Source organism: Typopeltis vanoorti, chromosome 9 (assembly GCF_054136105.1).
Source record: "Typopeltis vanoorti isolate ZY-2024b chromosome 9, IOZ_Tvanoo_1.0, whole genome shotgun sequence".
Lineage (NCBI taxonomy): Eukaryota > Metazoa > Arthropoda > Arachnida > Uropygi > Thelyphonidae > Typopeltis > Typopeltis vanoorti.
Window position 1 is genome coordinate 53,829,619 of NC_143557.1, and position 14,070 is coordinate 53,843,688.

General features: G+C 36.3%; 1 protein-coding gene across 1 annotated transcript in view; it reads right to left on the reverse strand.

The window, feature by feature from the left end:
* LOC150103052 (meiotic recombination protein DMC1 homolog) overlaps nt 1-14,070 on the reverse strand; it is a 320,619-nt gene that overhangs the window by 164,279 nt on the left and 142,270 nt on the right. Inside the window, exon 9 of the mRNA XM_090397700.1 lies at nt 3,487-3,578. Within this exon, the coding sequence (XP_090253826.1) occupies nt 3,487-3,578 (92 nt within the window). The remainder of the gene's footprint in view (nt 1-3,486; nt 3,579-14,070) is intronic.

Consider the following 14,070-nt stretch of genomic DNA (forward strand, 5'->3'; position numbering starts at 1 on the left):
AGGAAACATTGCTAAAATTGTACAAATTCTGGGAATGATGCAAAGGACACTGATTTCTAGAAGTAAGGAGTTCCTGTTCCATTGTATAAGGCTCTGATTAGGCCACACATGGACTACTGTGCACAGATTTGGTCATGGAATAGCACTTTCTTCCAATGAACTAGTCCTGGCTGTTTCTGAAGTAGTGAAGGTAGGAAGTGGTGCCTTTTGAAGTGTGTCACCAAATGTAATGGATTGTTTAGTGACAACCAATGTTTAGTTTGCTTCCTGTTCAAGTACAAGATCCATTTTTCATCACAAGTGAGCAAGTAATCCAAAAACTTGTTTTTATCTATGCACATAATGTGAACAAAGTGAAGCACAAATTGATAGCCTTTGAAGTTTATTATCCTCTGATAATGCATGTTGGACCCACTTAATTGGCTTCCATGATTTTCCCAGTTGATGTAAGTGCAAACAAATTGTTTCACCACTCAAGTTAAACATTTGTGAAAGTTATTGAAATGTTAATCATGAATTATTTTCAACAGCACCACGTAATTCTTCATTATCAATAATGGATGGTATTCCTGAATGTGGTGCATCTTCAAGTGATGCATCACCAGAAACAAATTTTTTAAACTATTTCTGTGCAGTACGTTCTGCTACCACATCTTTTCTGAATGCCACACATATCTTATGGGATGCTTTTGAAGCCTTCGAACCAAGTTTAAATTCATAAAGTAAACAAGCCCGAATTGCAAGAGGTTCAACTGACATATTAAAAGGGTTTTCAAAGTCACAGAAAAACAATACACACCAAGTTAGAGCGCATCAATTGACTGACACGTATCTGTGCCTTATGATGCACATAAAAAATTGTGATCTGCAAACCACTACAAAATAAAACAAGTCATTGCAGCAAACTCTACCGAAAACTGCACAAACTTTTTTGGTTACTTGATATTTGACTTTCTATCATTTCTAAAGCTTTCTCATTCCTTTGAAATCCAGGTGACTAGATCTGCACACTGTCTAGAAGTGGTGTAATCATGGCTTTATACAATGCAAAAACCACATCCTTCCCTCCAAATGTTCTTACCTTTGCAGTAATTTGGATGCCTTGAAATTCCACTCTCTATTAAGTACTACTCAAGATCGTTTTGCCTACTTCAACATACGCTATCAACAGAAAATATAGTTCATCTCTGTATTTTACAGATACATTAAATTTTCTACCATTAATTTGCCTATCTTTCAAGCTTATTTATCAACCTGAAGAGCCAATATATCAATATCACTCCTAATAACCACTTTTCAGCTTCCAGAATCTTAAAAAAAAAAAAAAAATTGCACAACCCTTCAGTATATTGAAAATATCAGTAACATAAAGAATAAAGAGTGCATTTGGAATAAAGAATAGAGAATGGCTCCAGTACTGAGCCTTGCAGAAACTCATATTGTACCTTCCTCTTCCTTGATATTTCTTCCCCATACACAACTGTTGATATCTCAATATTCATTTGCCAATCCAAGATGAGGCTGAATGTCTAAACCCATTCATTGTAGGTTAAATATTAATTCATCATGCCAGAGCTGATCAAAGTGTTTGCCAAATGAAGAAATACTGTCCTTTACATATACAATAAGTAATAAGTAAGTAATGAGTAGGTAGATTACTAAAGCATGATCTGCCTTTATCAAATTCATGCTGTCATTCAAAGATAATACCATTGTTGTCAATCCATTTCTGGATCGTGGTTCTCACAAGCCTCTCCAACACTTTAACCACAACATCTGACACACAGGTAGGCCTATTATCTGACTCTTGGGTTCTATCACCTCCCTTATGAAGCAGCACAATCTTGCTGTCATTCCACTCCTTTGAAACTTGACCCACTACATGGTGGTATATTATCAAGTGCCATAGCCTTATTAACATGAAGTGCTGAATTCCTGATACACCTCTTGCTCTCTTACAGTCAGTCCCTCCTCCTCCAAGTTGGATTTATTAAAAGATTGTACACTTATCAAAGCACTTGCTGATTTGCCCAAAACTTAACTACCAATGAAGAAATGCAAACTGGTCTAGTCAATGCTACTTTTTAATATCACCCCTATCCACTATCTTATCTTTCTCCTGCTTGAGATGACTATTTGCAAGACTCGTTACAAAACTAGGGCAAATGGCTTTGTTAGCACCTTAGTTCATTTGCTTAAAACATGTGAACAAATCCCAGCCAATCCTACTGCATTGTTCATCACCAAACCATTTAATATTCCAAATCCATCCACTTCCTTCATCTTCAAGCCCTCAATCCATCAATTTATCTTCGCAAAACCTGTTCTGTGAAGATAAAATATCCTGATAAAGTGATTAAACAATTCTACTTTGTCATCTGCATTAGTCACCTGATTGTCTTTTCCATTCTGTAAAGTTATTCTTCTGTATTCATTCCTTCTCTTACTGACTCCAAAATGGAAAAAAAACTTTCTTGGATTTTCTTCAGTCTATACTGCTAATCACTTCTGATATTCCAATTTCTTCCTTTCTACTATATCTGTCATGTTTTTAGTTTGAAAATTATGTTTCTCATGCAAAAGCTGGCTTGACTGGCTGAGTGGTTAGCTCCAACCAATGGGTTGTGAGTTTGAATCCTGCCATGGGCATGGATATTTGTGAATATCTTTTGGTGGGACTACTTCCCTGCTTATTGGAGGCCTGAAGTGGCTCAAAACATGTTTGGTCTCTAAAGTAGCTTTTCAGGACTATGTGAAAAAAATACAAATATATATATATAAAGTTAATAAAAAAATAGGAAGCCTACCCACAGTACTAATGTGATATAGGTTTACAAACCACTCTTGTGTGGGAGCCACATTAAAAAAAAAAAGCTCTTCATGTTATTCTTTGATACCTTCACCAAAAATTCTTCTTGATTTGCAATTCATGTTTAACTCACTCCAAACCACCTATCCTCCTCAATGTTATCAAATATTTCTCTCTTATCCAAGCTACTGATGTCTTTTCTCTCATCAGATTCACACTCATTACCCTCTGCATTCCACAACCACAGCAATAAAAATTCTACATTTTACACCTTTTTGAGCCTGTATTATGATCACTGACTGGTTTAAATGAGAGTAGCTCTGGTGTCAGCTACATCACTAAATTCAATTTCAATTGCTGAGTAAACCATACAAACCATATTTGTATGGTTTACTCAAAATTTGGGTCATTGAACTGCACACTTTTTTTTTTTTTTTTGAAAAACTAATCATTTCTGAGAAAGTTGTATAATTATTGTCATACTGACAGTTAGAACCATACCAAGTTGACACAATGTAAAAAGTTATAAGTAGGGTACTAGCAAAATGGCAAAAGTTACATCATTTTTCAAATTTGTTTGAATTGTTAGAATCTCCACCAGACTTTAAAGATTAATAATAGAAATCATCACTTCAAGTTAATTTTATAAGTTACAGAAAACATTATATAATACTCACTTGTGAAGGCACGCGTGTATAAAATATTTTCCAGCATTGCACTGTGGTCTAAGTTGAAGCGATCCGCAATTTCCCTGAGACGATCAGGTCTACTGAACATATGTTAAGGATAATGAAAAAATACATACTGCATATATACATACACACAAACACATCATGACCAGAAATTACAAATTTTACCTACATCAATCAAAGTGTTTAAAAAAAGTGCAAATAAAGAATAAAAAATTATCATTATAATCTTAAAAAAAATAAAAAAAAAATCTTCCTCTTCAAGGTAGGCCAAACTGTGATCCAAGTGTTCTCTAAAAAAAAGAAAGCCTGTTTGTTGCATAAGACAGATAAAGATAGTCAATAGAAAAATAAAAAAAATTGATGGAACCATCAAAAGCTGTTAATACAAAAATGTTAGCAATATAAAAAATAGCTGAAAGATGGAACATCATTCTGTGCAGAGTAATTATGGCAAAAAATAAAAAGATATTCAAGGTGGTAAACTATAGGGGTCTTAAAGAGAACACTAAGAAAGAATGTCTAGAAAGGATAATTTATTTAAATACTAGGTTCATTAAATAATTCTCATTAAATAATATATTTAATAACATTAAATTTCCATTAAATAATATATGTATAATATGGTATACAATCCTACTAATATTACTTATATATTCTACTTATTATTATTATTATTACTTAGTTATAAAATTTAACCTTGCTGATAATGGAGTAAATTATTTTATTAATCTTTAACCATATATTTTTTTAGTGTATTAGCTAAAATGAGTTTAAGCATGCTTTTAATTAGATGTGGATACAGTTAAGTGAATATTTTTATAGCTAACTTTATACATTACTAAAGTAGTGGAGCATGATATAATAAATGACTAACAAATACCACTCACCAATTGTCTACAGTTAATTTCTGATATAAGTAATTTTGTGTGATTCAGCATGTGCAAAATGCATTGACTTAGGGAATGTAAGTAGTTTGTGAGGAGAAAGGAATGATGGCACAAGAATACGAATATGTCAGAAATTTGTGCTTAGACAGACTGAGGAACATGAGATGTTGAATGAGAGTAGAATATGAAATGAGGGATCAAATAAACTGATACTAGGCAGTGAAATGTGTTAAAAAAAGAATCCAAATATGAATTGAAGATGAATGCATGGTGGAAACAGCAGTGTTAAAGAGATAAGAAAAGTTATAAGAAAGTAATAAAAAACATGTATGAAATTTGAGCAAGAAATCTTGAGGGCTCCAGTAAGTGCTTTACAATACCAAACAGAAGTTGCAGATTCTGGAAAAGCAGTTGGTAAGGACAGGAAAGGTAAGAATGGTAACAAAACATGAGAATAAAGAAGGTAGAGAGAAAAAAAAGCAGAAAACATATAATTAAATATGGTGTATGCAGTATGCTGCATAATACAAAATGGTGAAAAAAAGGTTATGGAGTGATTCTGTGATTATGAGTGTGTGCTGGATGAATGAGTTACAACAGCAGTTTTCTAGGAGTGAATATATATGTATGATATGACTGAGGCCATGTGCAACTGGTAGAGCAAGTGGAAGATATGATTTTTGTGTTGGTCAGCATTAATGACTTGAAAGGAAATGAATACATAAGATATTATTATTATTATTATTATTATATTTATTATTACCCAAGACCCCCATGGAGTCAAAGACTCATCTAGGAAGTCCTTTTATCAAACACACAGTTCATCATACCATGCTTTAAACACACTCAAATTCTCTGCAGACACCACACTCTCAGGAAAGGCATTCCAATCATTCACAACTCTGCATGAAAAAAACCTGCTTCTCACTCCCCTACTCACACCCTCTTTATACAGTTTACAGGGATGACCTCTGGTTCTCCCCTGATCTTCCACTATTTTCTGTAGAACCTCTCCAGAATTGATCCTATAACAACCCTTTAATAACTTGTAGGTCTCTATCATATCTCCCCTCTTCCTCCTGTCCACCAGATTCTGCAAGTTGCATCTTCTCAATCGTTCCTCATACTCAATATTCCAGAGGTTAGAAACTACCTTAGTCAGTCCCTCTGGACCCTTTCCAACATCTGTTCATCCTTCAGAAAACAGGTGACCAAATCTGGGCACAAAAGTCCATGTGTGGCCTAATCAAAGCCTTATACAATGGAACAAGAATCTCCCTACTTCTACAAGTAAGTGTCTTCCACATCATTCCCAGAAGCCTTTGTGTTGTCTTCACAATTTTGGCCTTTGTATCCCCAAAATTTCAGATCCTTATCCACTATCACCCCCAGATCTCTTATTCCTCCACCTCCGACAATATATCCTCACCAAGCATAAACTCTGTATCCCATTTTTGTTTTCCAAATTTTAAAACCTTACATTTTGCAACATTGAACTCACATCCCCATTCCCGTGCCTAATCACTCAATTTATTCAAGTCTTCCTGCAAGGCCACAACATCTTCTCTACGCTTCATGATTCATCCCAACTTTGCATCATCTGCAAACAACTGAATATCTGCATCCAAATCTTCACCAATATCATTAATTTACAAGTTAAACAGCAATAGCCCTAAAACAGACCCCTGAGGCACACCACTAGTAACTTTCCTTTTCCTGTCTACAGGAAAAGGAAAGGTCTTCCATTCCAGAAACTTTGGTTTTTCATCTCACAAAACAGGCAAACTAGCCAGAAGAATGTAAGCAATATACACACATGCATATATGAAAGAAGATGTGAATGACCTTTTAAATGAGAAAAAAACAGTCAAGACTGCAAGTTTTTTGTCAAGATATGACATAAGTGAGCTGAGACAGAAAGCTGTGATTGCAAATCATCCAACAAATAGAATGTGGAGCAAAAATGGTGTGCAATAAGTTGATGTATGGAATGGCTTTGATGGTCAAAAGACCGGCCATTTCAGAATGGACTACACTTATGTGGTGTTAAGTTGTGATTATAATGACAGAGATTTTGAGAGAGAGAGAGAAAGAGAGGGAGAATAATAGTTATTATAGGGAAGATTCCAAGAATGATGGAACTAATTTCATCAGAAAAGAAAAGAAAACTGATCTCTGCAGCACTCAGGGTAGGAAATTTAGATCAGGAATTAAATCAGGCAGCTTATTTGAACTGGTCCGGTTTTAAACATAACTTGACTACTGATACATGTTCATTAGGAATAAAGGCAATAAGCTTTTATCACTGATAAATGCAAAGAAGAGAATCATTAAGGAGAACTGGCTAACAGAAGATATCTTTACAAGAGCCTCCATAGCTCAATAAGTATCAATGATACTTTGCAGCTGGAAAAATGAGTCAGATGGCCTCATATGGAGGTGGCAGGGTCTTCCTTTCCTGAAACTTGGGTTTTTCATCTCACAAAATAGGAAAACTAGCCAGAAGAACGTAAGCAATACACACACATATAGAAAACAATGCAGACAGGATTAACCACACTATCACAAGCAGTAAACATGTTTTAAGAAGCAAAGGTATGTGACAAGCAAATGAGCTTAACATGAAAAGGGAAGAATTTTGTAAGTGCCATTGTTAATAAGTTGTTTCTCTTTATCTATATTTATCTTTATACTCATTTGTTTTATTTACTATCTTATTCACTTGTACTTATTTATCTTCTTACTTACTCAAACCTTACTCATCTAAAATCCTACTCGCTGTGCTATTGTTATATCTTCTTTTTACTTTATACTTTAGTTATTGATATATAATATACTAATATACTTCCCTAAGAATGCCTTACTTAGCTCCACCTAAGAATGCTCCCTTTTCGGACACTGGCAAATTTATTTTTAATTGCTGTGCCAGCCAGAGTCCTATAATATGAGCTTATTCAAAATTCAGGGAATATTCCTAGGTTAATTGGCACTCATTCCAATATACACTAAATAGATACTGGTTCTAATTTCAGTCGTGGCCAATGATCTATTCTACTCTAACCCTCTCACTAAATTCCCTCCCGCTATGGTTCTAAATTTTTGCAAGTGATAATTTGAATTCTCGAATCAAGCACGAATCAGGCATATACAACAAAACATGTTTATTGGAACAAATTACTCTTTACAGCTATAATTGGAATAATGATACTAAGCTTTTCAAAATCTCTTGCTAAGTTAGTTACCCAATACTAATTTAACAGAACACTCATAGATTAACTGGGTAACCTCACACACTCTATGAAACATTAAAACTAGCTAATTATGTTACTCTAAATCAAACTCTCATTTCATGCTACATTAAAATACATTTCACAACCCAATACTATTCTGTTAAAAATCATCTACAAAATTCTAAATTCACATATATTCTCAGTCACATGCAGCTAAAGTTTCACTCTCGACATTCCTTTGTTTATCAGAATTACTCTATCTCAAATTACAAATCCTTATTATAGTCCACTATGAATTGTCCACTTAATATGATCTAACACTAAATTCTGTCTCATTCAAACATACAGTAAAGGTCTTTACATTACCCAATCTTTTTCTTCCGAAGGTCTGTTAACGGCCACGTGTTTTCGGGTCCTCCTTCAATCAGTTGCTTCCGCAATAGGCTTATGAGTACGCTGTCTGTTTTACATTCTTCCTGGACTCGAACTTCTCACTGCCTCGATACGCATTCTCTGCTCCTACTTGAGTGGGACATCCCTCTAGCTCATCCCTACACCGTCCGCTAGTCAGGAATCCTCGAAGTGAAGTACCGGAAACAACCAGAAAAAAGCTCCGCATTGTCACGGGCATTCGCTTATATTTCGTCCCTTCTTTCCCATACGACCCTTCGTCTTCATGCCCCTAAGGTGATCCTCCAAGTCCTAGGTGCTGTATTCCAGGAATTCCACTTGCATCATATTCCTTGTACGTTGTAGCTGGCAGCATTACAGCCAATACGTGTGTATGTAACTCAACCTTTGCACTCGTACTCTTAACTTCTTTGGCGACTTATGGGACAAGATTATACTACAATTTCCTTATTAAAATTCATTAATCCTATAATCCTTCAGTTTAACTTTCAACTACAAGATTTTTCTAGTGTGTTTTACATGTTATTACATAAATTCCTTTACAACAAAATTCAGACCTGTGTGCTGTCAACCAGGTATTATCTGGGTTAGCCAAATTTTTATATTAGATTCTGAATGAATAATTTCTCAAAAAATCGTCCATTCCTTACAAAAATAGAATGTGGCTAGTACAGTATATTCCAGGAAGACAGACAAACAGGAAAGGTGAGGAGTATTACTAATGATCACAAAGATTACACCCAAGCAAAGTAGAAATCTCAAGTAGTGCTGAGATATAAGAGCAATACAGACAACAGAGTATAACAGAGGTTATCAGGAAAAAAATACAAAGCATGGTGCTGCTATAAACCTGGCTCATCTGGAGGACAGTGAACTTCATAAACAGATAAACATTATGGATACAAGGATGGTTATTATCATGGGTGATTTAAATGAAGGGGATATGAATTAGACAGCAGACTAAGGAAAGAGAATTAATAATATAGAGTTAATGATTCCAATATGATTTTGCTATGAGCAGGATTCAGAGTTAAATAATACTGGAACTAAAGCATCTAAGAATCTGTAAATAAACAATGATTGTTTGCTCCCAACTGTATCGTGCAATTTGACTTGTAAGGTGACAAATCATGTGAGAGCTTTGATTAAGAAAGGCTATATCTGGAACTATATATAAGGTGGGTGTCTGAAGCATGCTATATCCAAATGTACTCTCAGAATTAAGAGAATAAACTGCACCAGAGTTAAATATGGAAGTTAACACATTCGCTGCCAACTATGAGTATACTCATAGTTCGTATATGAGCTACACAAGCCAGCTACGAGTATACTCGTATGATGCTTACCGCCGGCAACGAGATTACCGTACTGACCTTGAAGAAGTGAAAATGCTTGGCTTGTGGAGCTAGCAGCAAAACTGTGTATACTCATAGATGGTATGTGCTCTGCACAAGGCAAATATGAGTATACTCGTATGATGCTTACCACTGGCAACGAGATTACCGTACTGACCTTGAAGAAGTGAAATTGCTCAGCGTATGGGAACAGACTATGCCGAAGTAGCATGGCAGCGAACGTGTTAAATGGATAAATAAAATTTTAAAGCAAGTGGTGGATAAAATGAAAATGTTGTGGACTGAATATTGGGAAAAGTGTGATGTCAAAGCTCAAAAACAGTATATAAAAAAAAATAGGCCATGGGAAATCCAAAAGAATTTTTTTCCCTATGTGGCAAGCACAGTTGATTCTCACTAAATTTGTTCCAGTGGATAGTTTGCTATAGTGAATTTTCTTTAGGATAGTGTTATGCCTACCATAGAAGAATAACTTCAGCTAAAATAGTTGAGTTCTCAAGTGATCGCTTTAGTAAGGTACACATGCCAAGCAGATACATTAGTTCTTCAAATAACGGCGAAGAGAAGTGGGGCAGACTGGATGAAAGAATAGAAGCACATGAGTTAGAGGTATTTTTAAAGATATTGCAACAGCTTGGTTTGAATACTGGTGGGATTGGGTAGGATACTAACATAGGTTCTGAAGCAATGTGCAAAAGAATGAGAAATGCTCTAACATGGTTGTTAAAGATGGGTCTCAGCATATGAGCATAATTCTAATGAGTAGAAGTAAGGCAAGATAATTCCATTATACAACAATGGAGATAGGAAAGAAGTAACTACTTATGGGTCAATCAATATATTGGAGTAATCATTAAGGTACTGGAAAAGCTGGTTAAGATACACAGCAAGGATGGATGTGAGTACTTTTATCTTCTCTAGAGCAGGGTTTCCCAAACTGTGTTCCGCAGAACATTGGTGTTCCATGGAAAGTGAATAAGTGTTCCATGACAAATTATCAAAATTAATATGAGCCTGGAATGGTTTTAAATGCTGCAACAAGTTCAAACATGTTTGAAAAACAGGTGCTCCTCATTTTGCGTGCTGATTGTGCTATTAAGGTCAGCATGCGCTGGCTGACAGCCGTCCGCAGTTGTTGACACCTCCAAGTGTGTGAAGTATGGAGGTATCTATTCCAGGAAACGTGCCACAAGCAAGGTCAATGCGATGTGCTGCAGCCTGGCACGCCTGTAGTGTGCACTGTCACATTTTTGCGATGCGATACAGCCTGCTTCGGCAATAGTGTGCATTTAGCTTTACAATGAATATGAGACCGATGATACTTGACTCTAACCAAGGTGTTCCATTAAAATTTCAGGATTTGCGAAGTGTTCGATTGTAGGAAAAATCTTGGAAACGCTGCTCTGCATGACAGTGTGACTCTGTTTAAGGTAGGTTTTGCTCAGGAAATCTCATCTAGTCTATAATAGATTGAGAACAAAACTGAATGGGACTGAATATAACATAACTTTAGGTTTTCCCAATGTTTGATAGGAAGTTGTTACATGAACTCCAAAGAATAGGTATGTAAAATAGGCTTGTAACATGGATAGGAGAGTGGTTGAATGACAGATATCAGAAAGTGATGTATGGAAGTGCTGAGTCTAAGAGAAGGAGAGTGACTAGTGGTATATCACATGGTTGTGTGTTTGGACTCCTGTTATTTAACTTGTTTATTAGTGATATTGGGAATAATCTGGAGGATAATATCTAATTATATGCTGATGACACAAAGGTGAGGGATGGTGATAAGGGACACAGATGATACAAAAACTCTGCAGGCTGATTTGAACAGACGTTCAATGGACAAATGATAATGAATATCAGTTCAAGATCACCAAGTGTAATGTCATGCATTTTGGACTGAGGATATTGCAGGCAGAATATTATAAGAAAACTGTTCCACAGAACAGTTTTAAGAAAGCTACATTTTCACTATTGTGGTCAGATATTATCATATGAGGAAATTATGACCTTTAAAGTTTGAGAAATACAATCAATTCTTACTAGTGGCAAACAACATAATAACGGACTTATTTGGACTTTATCTAATGGACTAGCAAACTACTGAAGTGGCCTGAATAAATCTCTATAGCCATGCTATTAAGGAAATTTTTTTATATCAAACTATCCACCTTAAACTATGCTCTTTGTCCCCTATGAGTTCGCTATAGTAAGACTTGACTGCAGATGGAGAGAAGGAGCTTTGAGAGAAACATTTGTATTTAATCTTGCAATATTAAATATAAATGACATTCTGCAGCTCATGTGATGCTTTCTGGAAGTGAAGTAATGAATTAGTAAGGAATCATATGAGGTTTAGGTTCTTCTCATGCTATGTAGCAAGTGGGTGGAATGGATTAACCATTAGATGTGGTGAGTGTATCTTCAATGAGTGTGTTCGAGGAAAGTCACAAGTATTTTTGGCAATGTATCCTCCCTCAATAATAATAAGCCTGCATAATAATAACAACAAGATACTTACCGGGTGCGAAATTTAAGGATGTAAGTGAGAGCATTAGAGTGCAAAAACAGAGGGTGAAAGAAATAACAATTGTGGCTGGTACGAATGAATTGAAAGGTGATAAATTTTTTATGAGAGAGGACTTGAAAGTATTGTTAAAGGTAGCTAAAGAAAAGAGTGACAGAGTTAGAATGGTGAGTCTGCTACTGCGGTATGACAGAGAGGAGTTTAGAAGGAGGGCCATAATCGCAAATGATATTATGCGCAGGTTATGCGGACGGTGTGGTGTGGAATTTGTGGACGTGTGGAATGAGTTTGATGGGCGAAAGGACTTATACAAGATGGATGGCCTGCATTTGAATGGACTTGGTGTGCGGAGACTGGAAAAAGTGTTGCTGAATGAAGTGAAAATGGATGTGCAGAACCAGGGAAACTAGAACTACCAAGGAGGGGGGGAAGTGGATATCCAGACATCAGTGAGACAGTTGAGTGTAAAAATGTATATAATGTACCTGAGCCAGAAAAAAGGACAAAAAATGGGAATGGGATATTTAGAATAACGCATCAAGATAGGGGTGGGACAAAGGGAACACTGCAATTCATGTATACTAATGCCAGGAGTATTAGGAACAAGAAGGAAGAATTTTTGGCCTTGATTGGCTCTTCCTGGCCACAGGTTATTGGCATTAATGAAACATGGCTGATGGAAGATGATATAGTTAGTGGGATAGAATGTGTAGGTTATAGTATGTTTAGGAGGGACAGAGAGAATAAAATTGGGGGAGGGGTGTTATTGATGATAGCTGATGAACTGCAGCCAAGGAGAATTGAAGTATTGCAGGATAGTGAAAGGAGCTCATTTGAGGCTATTTGGTGTGAGATTGATACTGGCAGAATAAAATATACAGTTGGGTGCTGCTATAGACCAGGTGATGGAATAGATGGTGGAGATGGTATGCATAAACAAATTGATGAAATGAGTGGAAGGAGGGTAATTATTATGGGGGATTTCAACTATGGTAACATTGATTGGAAGGAGGAGAGGACACATGTGAGGAAGGAAATGGATTTTATTCAATTATTAAGGGATAACTATCTGAAACAGCATGTAATTGAAAATACTAGGGGTGTGAGAGTGCTTGACCTGGTAATAGTATCTGAGAATTTGACTGTAATGAATATGACCATGTTGCCACCTATTGGTGAGAGTGATCATAAGGTCTTGACCTGGGAGGTGGCTAAAGGTGTGGAATTTTCAATTAAGACAGGGTATATGTGGAATTACCGTGCTGGCAAGTATGACAAGCTTAGGAGATTGCTTGGATCAGTGCCATGGCATGTACAACTGCAAGGGCTGGACGTCGATAGAGCATGGGAAGTGATCAAAGAGCATTTACAGGAGGTTATGGCTGATTGTATACCTAAGGTCCGAATAGTGAAACAAGGAGGGGTTAAATGGATGAATAACACCATTAAGCTTGAGCTGCAAAAAAAGAAACAACTATGGAGGGAATTTAAAGAAAGGGGTGACATGTAGGCACACGAAAGGTATAAAGTACAGGCCAGAAGGGTAATGAGTGTGGAAAAAACAGCAAAAGCCGATTATGAAAGGAAACTAGCTATGCAAGCAAAAGAGAATCCCAAACAGTTCTTTCAATATGCTGCAAGCAAGGAAAAAACTGTACATGGCAAAATGATTTTCAGGAATGACGATGGTAAAGAGTTCACTGAACCAGTCGATATAGTGGGGTTACTGAGCGTGCACTTTGCAAAAGTATATCATCCAGGTGGTGACGTTGAAAAAATGAAGGAACCATTAGTTTATATGGGAATTGTGATGAATGAAGTGGAGGTGAATAGTCTATTACAGAACCTTAATGTGAATACATCTGTGGGATTGGATGGTATACCGGCACAGGTCTTGCATGAAGCGGCTAATGAATTATCAGTTCCCTTGACCATGTTGTTTAATCTGAGTCTCAGGTCTGGCTTAGTCCCAAAGGCGTGGAAAGAGGGGAAAATAGTTTCACTGCATAAAGGAGGATCCAAGACTATGGTTGCAAATTACCGACCGATCAGCATATCAGGAGTCGTTGTCAAGGTCTTGGAGAAAGTAGTCAAGGGAAAAATACAGGAATGGATTGATGAAAATGAGATACTGTACAGAGGACAGCATGGCTTTG